General features: G+C 35.8%; 1 protein-coding gene and 1 pseudogene across 8 annotated transcripts in view; both read left to right on the top strand.

Annotated features, from left to right (window-relative positions):
• SLC4A10 (solute carrier family 4 member 10) overlaps positions 1 to 13,632 on the top strand; it is a 312,033-nt gene that overhangs the window by 213,256 nt on the left and 85,145 nt on the right. For all 8 annotated transcript variants that reach the window (XM_004743945.3, XM_004743944.3, XM_004743949.3 and 5 more), the window contains one exon: positions 6,415 to 6,561. In XM_004743945.3, coding sequence (XP_004744002.1) covers positions 6,415 to 6,561 — 147 coding nt within the window. The remainder of the gene's footprint in view (positions 1 to 6,414; positions 6,562 to 13,632) is intronic.
• LOC106004946 lies at positions 7,171 to 8,274 on the top strand (annotated as a pseudogene).

The raw sequence follows: 13,632 nt of genomic DNA, 5'->3' as shown, positions 1-13,632 counted from the left end.
AATTTCTTCAACTTGAAAGTTTCGAGGTTTGTTTTGGGGCGATTTGTAAGTCTCTGTGAGCAGCGGGATAGAGAAGCAGAAATAGCCAGAAAGTTACTCCAAAAGATGAGAGCAATTGGTTATAATAATAGACCCACTGAGTATATTAAAAAAAAAAAAATGTTTAAATGCTTTTAAAAGGGAAAGAAATTTTTTTTTTGTTGTTCAAAACCCAGTAGAGAAGTTGTTCTGCTTATCTAATTGCTTTGAAGACAATGAATACTTAATTCATTAAGAGTAAAATGCAATATATTAATTCATAGAGTTTAGTTAAGAAAGTGGTGAATCAGACTATGGTATCAAACTGTAAATTCCATGTTATCAGTTACCACTTACTCATTTTTGTTCCCTGATTTTGTCAGGTGCTCAAATATTTGTTGACTGAACTCTGGTGGTTTTTCTCCTCTCCATCCTAGAAATTTCTTGTAGGTGTCCAGTCTGTCTTTTCCTTTGTATCTTTAGACCTAGCATAGTGTCTGGTCATGACAGAGTTTAATCTTTCTTTTTTTTAATGAATTAATGACTGAATGTGCTAGTCAGCTTAGACATACTCACACTGGGCTGCCTGGGTGGCTCAGTGGGTTGGGCCTCTGCCTGCAGCTCAGGTCATGATCTCAGGGTCCTGGGATCGAGTCCCACATCAGGCTCTCTGCTAGGCGGGGGGCCTGCTCCCTCCTTTCTCTCTCTACTTGTGATCTCTCTCTGTCAAATAAATAAAATCTTAAAAAAAAAAAAAAGAAATACCTCACATTGAATCAATTCGGTAAACTATTTTCTTCTTTTCTGTTAAGCATTGCTAGCGATAAATCATATGATTTTGCTTATTGGCACTACTGCCAATGTATTTATCCCTTAACATTCTTAAATATTATTAAGCAAGCCAAATCACTTCTGTTTATATAAATAGTATGCTGATATTTTTCATAATAGAACTTAAAACTGAGAATTTAAAAAAATATGTATTTATATAATTCATTTAAAAATAATAAAATGAGTATATATTAACATAAATGGCAGTTTTATGAAAACAAAAGGAATATGAAAACAAAAAAAAATTACTAAGAGTGGCATTGTTTTTTTTCTTCTTGATCTAGAATTTTTTGCCAAGAATTTTCTCTTACCCAGATTTCAAGTTAACACTGACTCTTTCTGTTCAATCAGCAAACATGCCCAAATATAGTAATTATTTAGGAAGTACATATTCAATAAATGTCCAGGTTTTCCCCATCCTTATAAGAAAATTCCTCACGGCTTCACATAGCATCTACCATTGAAGAACTGTTGACTGAATGTGAATTTCAAAAGCTTTGAAGGAGTAGAATCTTCCTGGACCTGGTTATTTTAGCTTCATACATCTCAATGTATTACAGCCCGATTTTTGTCACTACCACTCTACTCAAACTGCTTTCAGTAAGGTCCCTGTAATATGCTATTCTGTTTTCAGCACTCATGTCTCTTTTTTTTTTTAATTAATTTTTTATTTTTTATAAACATATATTTTTATCACCAGGGGTACAGGTCTGTGAATCACCAGGTTTACACACTTCAGCTGGTGCAGCCACTCTGGAAAACAGCATGGAGGTTCCTCAAAATGTTGAAAATAGAACTGCCCTATGACCCAGCAATTGCACTATTGGGTATTTACCCTAAAGATACAAACGTAGTGATCCAAAGGGGCACGTGCACCCGAATGTTTATAGCACTCATGTCTCTTAATCTTCTATTGGCATCTCACGTTATTGAACATCTCTTCATTATTTTTTTTTCCACAAAGAGCAACTAAAATTAATTGTGTGCTTTGTTTTGAAACTAAAACCTTGAAATGTATACTATTGCTTATCCCAAGGTAATAGTCTTTTATTTTATGTTCAATGAGTTTTATACTTTTTCTCTCATATATCAATTTTTTATATAAGTTTTTAATATACCTGGAATTTCTTTTCATGTGGCAGGTGGGTAAAGATCCAGTTTCATTTTTATTAAATAATCACTTGGCTTGGCACCATTTAATGGCTAGTCTATCATTTATTCAATTGTTAGCAATGAGTGCTTTTCAAAAAAACAAACAAAAAACCCTACCCATCTCTGTGTCATCACTATTTTAATTACAGTATCTTTACTGTAATAAGCCTGGATCTCTAGTAGGACAAATTACTCCTTCCCTTTGTTCTTTATTAATTCATTCAATAAATATTTATTGAATTTGAACTATTCATCAGGTACTCTTGCAGTTCTGGGATTCTATCAGTGAACAAAATAGACAAAAGCTTTTTCTTTCATTGAGCTAATAGTCTAGTGATAAGATGTACTAACACATAAGTAAGTAAAGTATACGGTATGTGGTCATAAATGCTATGGAGGAAACTACCCAAGCAGGGAAGGGAGAGTTGCAAGTGAAAATCAGGAACCTAAAAGAGGAGAGGGAGCAAGCTATTCAAATATCTGAAGAAGGAGCTTCCCAAGCAAAAGGATAAACAAGGGAAAATGCTTTCAGACAGGAGATGCCAGGAATATCTGGGGAGCAGCAAAAAGGACAGCAAGGCTGGGCAGGAGGGAGAAGGGGAGAGGGCAGTAGGCAATGAGGTCAAAGAGACAGTGGGCCGGTCTGTGTAGGGTATTTGTACATCATATTAGGACTTTGATTTGGAAAGCAAATGGAAGGTTTAGAGTAGAGAAATGACGATTTATCTCACATCTTAAAAGCATCACTTGGCTTGTGGGAGAACAAGGGGGAAAAGCAGAGACGCCACTTAAGAAGGATTGCAAGCAATGGTGAAGAGAGAGACATCAAGGCAATTCCACTTAAAATCCCATTGGTACTTACTGAGGAGCTCGATAAGCTTATTCTAAGAAATACGTGGAAGAACAAAGGTCCAAAAATAGTAAAAGCAGGCTTGAAGGAAACAAATACATATACTGAGGTTTCCTCCTAATTCATTGCTGTTTTTTTTCTCAGTCTCCTTTTATGGATCCTTCTCACCTACTGCATTGATGAGAACTTTGTTTCTTAATTATCCACTCTGGTTCCTACATTATCAGTTTCTACCCCCCTACTGTATCATTTCTATCATCTTACAAAAGATGACCTGGAATCTCCTGTCTTTTAGAAAGAAGAGAAAGGAAGGGAGGAAGGAAGAGAGGCAGGGATGGAGGGAAAAAATGGGTGGATGGATGGAAGGGAGGAAGGATGGGAAGGAGGAAGAAGGAACTAAAGAAGGGACAGTTCCCGGTTGTGCAATGGAAATTAAAACTATGGAGGCACCTGGGTGATTCAGTTGGTTAAGCACCTGCCTTCAGCTCAGGTCATGATCCCAGGGTCCAGGAATTGAGCTTTGTGTCCTGTTCAGTGAGGATTCTGCTTCTTCCTCTCCTTCTGTCCCTCCTCCTGACTTGTGCGCTTTCTCACTCTCAATCTGTCTCTCCCCCTCTCAAATGAAAAAATAAAATATTTTTTAAAAATTAAAAAAAAATAAAGCCCTGGTCACTGGTCTTATGAAGTCATCCTTGATTCCTGTATTCTCTTTCACACTCAAATCTGGTCTCTCAGTAAATATTCCTGGCTCCACTTACACAATATATCTGGAATCCTACTACTTTTGACTTTCTGAACTGTTATTACCTGGTTCTTACTCTTTTCATCTGTCCCTGCCACCGTTGTTACTCTATTATTGCAATACACTCCTACTTGTTCTCTCTGCCCTTACCTATTTCATTCTGTTCTCAATACACAGCTAGAGCTACTCTTCTGCTCAGGGGCCTTAATGGCCTCTTATAATTCTTACAGTGATCTACAATATCCTACAGGATGACTTTCTGCCCCTCTGACCTTTCCTCTCAAACCTCATTTCCTGTTGTTCTCCCTCTAGCTTACTTCTATCTGGCCTCCTAGCTATTTCTCAAATACGACGCATGCTCTCACCTGAGACTTTGCATGGCTATCCCCTCTGCCTGAAGAGCTCTTACTTCCAATACCTTGTTTTTTTTTTTGCTGAAATGTCTCACTGAGGCCTTCCTTAATCACCCTATTTAAAATTACAGCATCCCCTAGTCATACCCTTATTCCTCTTTTCTGCTTCATTTTTCTGCATAGAACTTAACACCCTCCGACAAAATATATACTCATTATATTGCCTGTTTTCTCTCTCTCCCCTCCCACTAGAATGAAAGCTCACGAGGGATGGACTTTTGTTGATTTTACTCACTGCGGTATCCTTAGCATATGAATAGTTTGATAAATATAAATGAATGCTCAGAGCTCATGTTTTAGCAGGGAAAATAAGCATTAAACAACAAATTATGTAATTAACAATTAATTACAATAAATAATTGTAATGAAAACTATTAAGAAAAAGAAGATGTTAGGAGGTGTTTGAGAGGCTTTCAGGGAAGGCTTCTCTTAAAAGTCAAATGAAGAAAAAGAAATTGAAAAAAAAATAAAAAGAAAAGTCAAATGAACGTTGATATCAGAATGTTAGGCTCGCTACATAAAGAAAAGGGAGAGGAGCCGTTTAAAATAAATGAGTTATTGGGGAAACTGATGATAGGAAATCAATACTAAACAATGTTTTTAATTTAAAATCAAACAAGTTGTGGTATCTATATCTCTGAGGAATTTTAAGATAATAGGAAATCAGCTGTCTTGGATGAATTTGGACATTCATTTATCTAAAACAGGTGTGAGATTGTGCGATCCCTTGAAACAATTTTTAAATTAAGAGATCAACTCAAGAAAGATTTCAAGAGAGTTGCTACTAGCAGGGAAAGAGTAAAGTAGCTAAACTCTCCTTGGGATTAAAAACATTTGTAATTCTTTAATGTCCAGATTAGGTCTCATGGCCATATAAAACTCTTTAGAAGGTAGATATCCTGAGCTATTAACTCAGTGTGTTGTGGCAGGGAAATCAGTATTGTCAATATTTAACAAAATATATCTTTTCCTAAATACAACTAAACCATTAACTCTATCTTTGGTGTCTTCATTTTATCCTAAGCAGTGACTGTATATTTATCACACCAATGATCTTCTGTGAAAAGTTCTTGTTTGGAAATTAAGGAGAAAGCCTTTGAAAATAATCATTACCTCTTCTGCTGAAGAAGTTTAGATTGAGCATCAAACCAGAAACTTAAACAAATGATAGATAAAATATCTGAAAGTATATATATCTACTTTTAAAAGTAGATAAAATATCTGAAAGCACAATTTCCCTGGAAATTTTGGAGTATGTGGTCACTGTACTATGTAGCTCAGCATAAAGAATAATTTACTAGTGCCAAGCCTGAAATATTTGCTCCATTTCATATTATATGAAATATGAAAAGTATCAGAAATATTTATATTATGTTTGGCATAGATAAATTTTTCCAATTTATCTTTATTTTTACTTTCTTCATTTGTTATGTTAAGTATATCTGCCCTCGGTGGGTGTGTTGGTCAGAAGAGATTCCGCTACGCTGCAGGAATAACCACCTTCAACCTCAGTGGTTTAAAACAATGAGGATTTCCTTCATGCTCTGCGTCTGTCATGGGTTGGTAGCGGGGCTCTCTCTGCTCATCATGGTCCCTCAGGCACCCAGGCCCATAAATGCTCCATCTCGACTTGCTTTTTCTCAGTCAGTAGGGCACACAAAAGGCAATGTGTTAACTTACACACTGATTATCATTACCTCGACTAGAAAGTGACATATGTATACCTGAATTGGACACACCTAACTCCAGTATCAAAGAAGGCAAAGAGTGAAATCTTCCCCTGTTTCTAGGAGATCTCCAGTGTCCATCATAGCCTAAGGGACTACCACAGTGTGCATGTGTGTATGCATGAATGGAACTCATCTTGAATGGAAATATGCTCGCTGCACTCTATAGAAATGATATATATCCAGAAGCTACTAATTTATAACTTTATCATTATTTAAAAATTAAAACAAAATAAACCTTCTTAATTGATTTATATGTTCCAGCATATAACTATTGTTAAAATTTTTAATATAGTCTATAGATCTTATCTCTATTTTTAAGCAGGGGCTTCTTTCTGAAAGTGTTGTTTACCCACATATAAATAACCTCTGGCAAACTTGAATCCTTAATTCTAGTTTCATGAGCTTCCTTTCTTACTCCTTTTCCTTTCTCTTACTCTTGTCTCCAGAAATTTCAACATTTATTCTACATTCTAAGAAAAATATTTATCTATGTGCATTCATAGAATAAACTAAATTATAATTGTTTACATTAAAAATTTCTTTAGTTAGAGCTGCCTATTTCTTTAAATTGTGATAATCATATGTAAGATAACTGGGAAATGAAAACACTGAATGCCTTAAGATTTTATAATTACTTTTTTATCTTTTATTTATTGTTTTTATCTTTTCCTCCTATAGGTATTTCATGATGTTGCTTACAAAGCTAGAGATCGCAATGACTTGGTATCAGGAATCGATGAATTTTTGGATCAGGTTACTGTTCTCCCTCCTGGAGAATGGGATCCAAGCATTCGTATAGAGCCTCCCAAAAATGTTCCTTCCCAGGTATGTTTATTTGAAAATACTCTTACAAATCCCATCATTTTGTGGTCTTTTGAATACATGTACTGAAACAGTATAACTCATTCAAAAGATTCAGAACGACTTGAATGATAACCTCTGTGATGTTGTGATTTATTTATTTATTTATTTTTTGGAGATGTTATGATTTATAATAACAAAGATATATTTGGCATTCATTCCCCTTTTTGGCACAGAGCTCCTAAACCCCTTGAAATTCCCTAAGTGAGGCAAACAACAAAGGTGTCTTTTGTTATGTTAATGAGGTGACTTTTAGAACTCCCAAAGGGATGGGGGTTGGTGTCCAGCAGAGCCAATCATGTATTAGAGAGTGGAATTTTCAGTCCCACCCTTGCACCTCCAGTGACTGAAGGTCACTTCTTGTGGTTATCCAACACACCTCCCTGAGAAATTTGGTATATTGATGATATGCCACTAACTTGAATGGTCCCATATGCCTGGGAAGATTTTAAATCTACTTTAAAACATATTATACTAGAGGAAAATTAAAATTTTAATAAAAATGTTAAATATGGCTTGAGAAAAATCCCATTGCCATCTTTCCATGTTTTGATATAGTTCTTTGAAATTGGCAAGTATTAAGAAAATTCAGCCTCTTGCCCAGATGTAGGGCTTCTGCCACTATGGCTTCTCGTGGGGTTATTGGCATTTTCCTCCTCTCCACTCTTCCCTTCTCATGTCTGGAGCTCAGTGTGGGATCCCTGATCTAAGAATTAAAGATCTAATTTTGCTCTATGTCCAGATTTTCTTACTGCCTGCTCTTCTTACTTTAATTATTTCTGTGACTACCTCATGGCTTAATTCATTTAAATCTTTCCAAGTGTATCTGAAAGAAGAAGAAGAGAAGAATGAGAAAAGGCAAAAACTTGTCAGAGAAAAAGCAGCAGCACAGGGTAAAAAGGCCAGTAGATACATAGAGAATGTTCTAAGACCCCATCAGGAAATGAAATTGAGAAAACTGAAAGAGTGCTTTTATCAGATGATGGGTGAAACCTTGAAGTTAAGCAATGGTCATAAAATTGGGGGTGAGGAAGATTTAATGCTTGAAAATGAATAAGACATTTTTTGAAGCATCAAAGAGAGAAGGAGCAAAGACTCAATTTGCCTAATCCTTTATTTATTTATTTATTTATTTATTTGAGAGTGAGCGAGCAAGAGAGAGGGAGAGAGTGTGCCTGCATGAACAAGGTAGACGGGCAAAGGGAGGAGGAGAGAGAGGATCTTAAGTGGGCTCCATGCCCGGCCCCAAGCCCATTGTAGGGCTGGATCTCATGACCCTGAGATCATGACCCAAGCAGAAATCAACAGCTGGTTACTTAACTGACTAAGCCACCCAGGTGTCCCAACCAAAGTTTCACCATCTGCTGAAGAGCCCACTCAGAAGGAGCTTCTTGACCTACCTGAAGAATCTCCTGAAACAGCTGAAAAAGTAGTTATTGCCCTCTAGCATCTAAGTGGGTCCTGAGAAGAAAGTTTGTTTAGTGTTGCAGTTCACAGGTCTTATTTGACTGGATGATGAAAATCAGGTACCACACATCCCTATACAACCTTTTTACTTCCTTTCCCAGAGAGCCCCTGGATATGGAGGAAGCCTGGGCCCTGCAGGATATAGGAATAACTGTGGATACTATACTCAATGTGAAAGAGAAGGAGCAGAGCAACTTAATTAATAAATGAGAACTACCTATACTACATAAAATCAGTTTTGCCATGACCTTACAGAACACTATAGGATTTACATTAAAGTCATGCAATACCTTGATTGAGCTCAAGGCAATAAACTCGCTAAAGTTGATATCCATGGGAAAGTATGGACATTAAGAGATTGGAAAAGGATTGTTCTCTGCATGTAATGGTTTGTGGAATGTGCCATCTTATAATGTACCAGATGAAAACTAGATAAAATGTGTACAGTAAGGCACTCAATAATTTCTATTTTTCTTAGCTGACATCATTTATCACTAAGTTGAAACACAAAGTCATATGACCTTGTTTTCTTCCTCTTCAGTCCAACTTGCCACATTGAACATTTCACTACTCAGTCAAACTCTTTAAATTCTACCAAATAGAAATGTTTATTCTGCTGTATTTCTAGAAATTAAACTTTAAAGACATTCCAAAGCTCTTTAATGCTTTAAAGTTCTTTTCAATATTCCATAGGTGTTAGTATCCAAAATATATAAAGAACTTATAAAACGCAATAATCCAATTAAAAGTGGGCAGAAGACATGAACAGACATTTTTCAAAGAAGACATACAGATGCTCAACAGACACATAAAAAGATACTCAACTTAACTCATCGTCAGGGAAATGCAAATCAAAACACAATGAGGTATCTCATCTTACAACTGTCAGAATGGCTAAAATCAAAAACAAGAAACAACAGAGGTTGGCAAGGGTGTGGAGAAAAATGACCCTCTTATACTGTTGGTGGGAATGCAAACTGGTGTAGCTGCTGTGGGAAATAATATGGAGGTTTCTCAAAAAGTTAAAGTACAACCATCCTTTGGTTCAGTGGTCATGCTACTGCGTATTTATCCAAAGAATACAAGAACACTAATTCAAACTGATACATGTACCCCTATGTTTATAGTAGCATTGTTTAAATAGCCAAGATATGGAAGCAGCCTTAAGTGCATCCATCAATTGATGAATGGATAGAGAAGTCACACACACACACACACACACACACACACACACACACACACACACTATGGAATATTACTCAGCCATAAAAAGGAATGAAATCTTGCCATTTGCAAAAACATGGATGGAACTAGACAGTATAATGCTAAGCAAAATAAGCCAGTTGGAGAAAGACAAATACCATTCGACTTCACTCATATGTGGAATTTAAGAAACAAAACAAATGAGTAAAGGGGGAAAAAAAAAAAGGAGTGAAGGAGTGAGACAAACAGACTCTTAACTATAGAGAACAAACTGATAGTTACCAGAGGAGAGGTGGGGTGGAAGTATGGGTGAAATAGGTAATGGGGATTAAAGAACATACTTGTCATGATAAGCATAACGTGATTAAAATAATAGCTTTTGATAAAGTAAAAAAAAAATAAAGTTCTTTTTGATAGGTATGTATTATTTACCTAATTTATGTCAAGATTTATTTAATTTTTCCTTGCATTAAGTTGAAACATTGACAAGTTCCAGGTGGGCCAATAGATTTAAAAATAAAATAATGAAAATATTAAAAAAAGAAAATTCAAAGGCATGACTTAATCGTATTATATAGAAAATTCCCCATTACTGATGATCATATTTATGATCAGGAACATTTTTAAAATTATAATTCTTATGTATTACCTTTGTGTGGACATATGGTATAAAAATTACAAAAAATTTGCCTATAAAAATCCAGTGTGCTGTTCCCTCATGATATAATCCGGAAAGGTAAAAATAAAAACCGTTGCTATTATTTGGGTCATTTTTTAATTGCAGGCTTGACTTTGTCGAGATTGGTGGCCAAATGTTTGTTAAGCCCCCTCATATTGCCACTCTGTTCTTACTGAGTATGTCTCCTGAAACCCTCCCAGTTGTCATTTACTCAGCCTTGTCTTGTGCCCTTGTCTCTGTGGAGTACAACCCGTTGGACTCTACTGCTCTAGTTGACTCAGAGGTTCTCCTGGTTAGCCAGGTGGGCAAATGAACAAGTGTACCACTCATCCATGAGTATTTAAAAAGGTCAGCTAAGTCTCACTATCAATTTAAGAAATATGTACTGATGTCTTATTTCTGTATTTTCATTCTGAAGTCATTTCATAATTATTAAAGATGATTTGGTTTCCTTTTCTCAATAATGACAGTTTTCTAATTCTATACTACAAGCCACATAATTTCCGTTGATCTCAAACTACTAAAAAAAGTTGCTTAAAGAGTAACTTCTAGGTTACAGATTGACTTATTTTTGTATTTATAAACATTTTTACACTTAGAATATTAGAAAAGTCAATATAATGCTTCCTGAAGTAAAAAAAAAGAAACTCTTCAATTGATGTTATTTGGAAATATTCTGTGAAAATATTAATACACTGACAGTGAGACTTTAAAGGTCACTTGTTAACACCATTTAGTTTTTTAAACAATAAACTGAAGTCAAGCATTTTTTAAAACATCTTGCCTTTGAGGAATGATGTTTTTGAAGCAACTTGAGGGAACTCTGGGAACTCTCTATTTTTAAAATTATTTTTATGAGACTCTTTAAAATCAGGATTAATTATTGGATTCTGAGTATTAAGAGGCAGTAGTACATTGAATTAGGTAGTATAACATTGAATTAGGAATCAAGGTATTTGGGTTCTGCTATGCTTCTTTACAATAGTATTTCTTAAATGTGTGTTGAATTGAATAACAGATACTATGAACTATGTTTTCTTTCATTAAATGAATCAGGATAAATTAAAAGATATTAAGCACTCTCACTTCATATTCATTCAAATACTATTCTCCTCCATGGAATAATTTTTATGGTTTTTATGTTCTTTTGAAATGTTTAAATCACAGGTTTTTTTTTTTTTTCCTTTGAAGAGAAAGCACAAACATGTCAGTGGGGATGGGGGCAGAGGGAGAGGAAGATACGGGGCTTGATCTCACAACCCTGAGATTGTGACGTGAGCCAAAATTGAGAGTCAGAAGCTTAACCAAATGAGCGACCTGGGCACCCCATAAATCACAGATCTGTAAACACTTTTTTTTTTCAGTTAAGAGAAGACTAACTAGTTACCCTAAAGGATAACCTTGAAAATATTTGTTAGAACATCATGTCGGGCATTATAATCACTCCCTTGTGTATACCCTAAACTCCTTTGCTTTTCTTTCATGCCATTTACTTGCTTGTTGAAACCACAACCTTATGTGAATCCAACTCTTTAATCTGTACCTGCACTGATACAGCTGAGCATAGCTGAAGGAAATCATAACTACACTGACTGATCTCATTAATTCATGACAACCTACCTCAAGTGGACCTTAATGTTGCAAGTTATCATACTATACTCCCTAGGCCAGTAATTCTCCCTAGATGACCCATCAGACCCATTTTCTGTCCTCAAGTCTTCAGCACATCCTTCCTGAGCCTTACTTTCAGATTTGACTTGGTTCACACTTCCCTAAGAAATTTGAAATGATCAGAGAACCTCCCTAGACTCTCATTACCATGCCTATCTGCCTACTGGCATCTGCGCCCACGTACTCTGCCTTCCCATATATTACTACCTATGCATTATCCGAAGTTAGAATTCTACCTTTGCACTAGATCCCATCTCTTCAAACCTATTCAAAGACATTACACCATCAATTCTCCTCTTTCTTTCCTCTATCAATTCTTTTGCTCTGTATTACATCATTTTTATTAGCATGCAATCTAATTAATTTGCAATTCTTAAAAAAAAAAAAAAAGAATTCTCAATACTGCCACTGTCAGCTACTCATCCATTTTTTTTTTCCCTCAATGCAACCAAATGGCACAGAAGGTCTCTGTACTACCTGCTCCAGTTCATCTCCTCCAAGTCTCTCTTAAACTTTCTCCAATAAGGCTTTTGTCCCTATCACTTCACTAAAATTACTTACATGAAGGTCACTGAAGATCGCCACAATGCTCAATCCCATAGTCAACTCTCAGTCTGGATTTTATTTAGCCTGTCAGTGAAGGGCATTTGACTCCCCTTTCCCTGATACATGCTCTTCACTTAGCTTCCAAAACACCACATTCTTGATTTTCCCCCTAGCTCACTGGTTACTCCCATCTCAGTCTCCTATGCTGGTTTCTTCTTTCTTCTTTGATTTCTTTATTTTGAAATGATTCAGGCTCACTCTGTAGTCATCTTCTCTTTTCTACCTACATACATTCTTGTGATAATATCATCCAATCTTACTGCTTTAAATTCTCTTCCAAATTAAATGTTTACTTTGAATTTGAGAGTTATTTATCCAAATGCCTGTCCCATATCTTCACTTTGGTGTCTTATAGATATCTAAAATTTGACAAGTCCAAAGTTTGAACTGAATTGTAGATTGTCTCATTTCTGCTCCTGTATGCATCTTTGCATTTATGTTAGAAAAGGCAATATGATGCTTCCCGAAGTGTACAAGAAACTGATCTTTTTGCAAAGTCTGTTCCATCTACACCTTCCTATATTGATAGGTCCTAATTCCAATCTTACTGTTGACCAAGCCCAAATCACTAATTTTTAGTTTATTCTTAGATTTCCATTCTGCCAGGAAATACTTTTGGTTTTGCCTTTAATATTTATCCAGATTTACACCATTTCTCATTGATGCCACTGCTACCATCCTAGTTCAAGCTTCCATAGTTTTCCTCCTGGATTATTGAAATAGTTTTTAACTGGTCTCCTTGTTTCTGTCCTTAGCCCGTGTGTTCTCAACATAGCAGCCAGAGTAACTCCAAATGAGATCATGCTTTTCCTTTCCTCAAAACCCTACAATACTTCCTCATTTCACTGAGAATAAAAGTCAAATATTTACAACGGTTTACTAAACCTACCCTGGCATCCCTTTACCTTTTCAAAGTAAACTCCTACCAATTTCTGCCTTGCTCACTCTTCCCCAGCCATTTGGCTTCTTTGCTTCTTGTTCTTTAGACCCTACAGCCATATTCCTGCCATGACACTGTCCCATTGGCAATTCTTTTTGTCTAGATATCCCTCACTTATTCTCATGGTTTATTCCCTCAACTTTCTCAGGTTTTTCTCAAATGATATTTTCTCACTGATCTTAGGATGGTTCTATTTGCCATTCCTTCTTCCCTACCTACCCACACCTCAGACCACCTCTTACTCTATTCTAAATTTTTATTTTTACATAGCTTTAATCTTTCTAACACACCATGGAACTAATTTATTTATGGGTTTATTTGTTTATTGTTGGCATTCCCCATTAGAATGTGAGCTCCACAGACCTGATTTGTCAACTGTTGTATATTAGTGGTGGGGCCAAGAACCTGACACAAATTGGTTCTCAATAAGTTTTTGTTGATTGACTAAATAAATTGTATAGTTTGAGTA

Source organism: Mustela putorius, unplaced genomic scaffold (genome assembly GCF_011764305.1).
Source record: "Mustela putorius furo isolate JIRA1106 unplaced genomic scaffold, ASM1176430v1.1 tig00003869_pilon_pilon_pilon, whole genome shotgun sequence".
Taxonomy (NCBI): Eukaryota; Metazoa; Chordata; class Mammalia; order Carnivora; family Mustelidae; genus Mustela; species Mustela putorius.
Note: the sequence above shows the minus strand (reverse complement) of the source record. Positions and strands in the feature narration are given on the sequence as shown.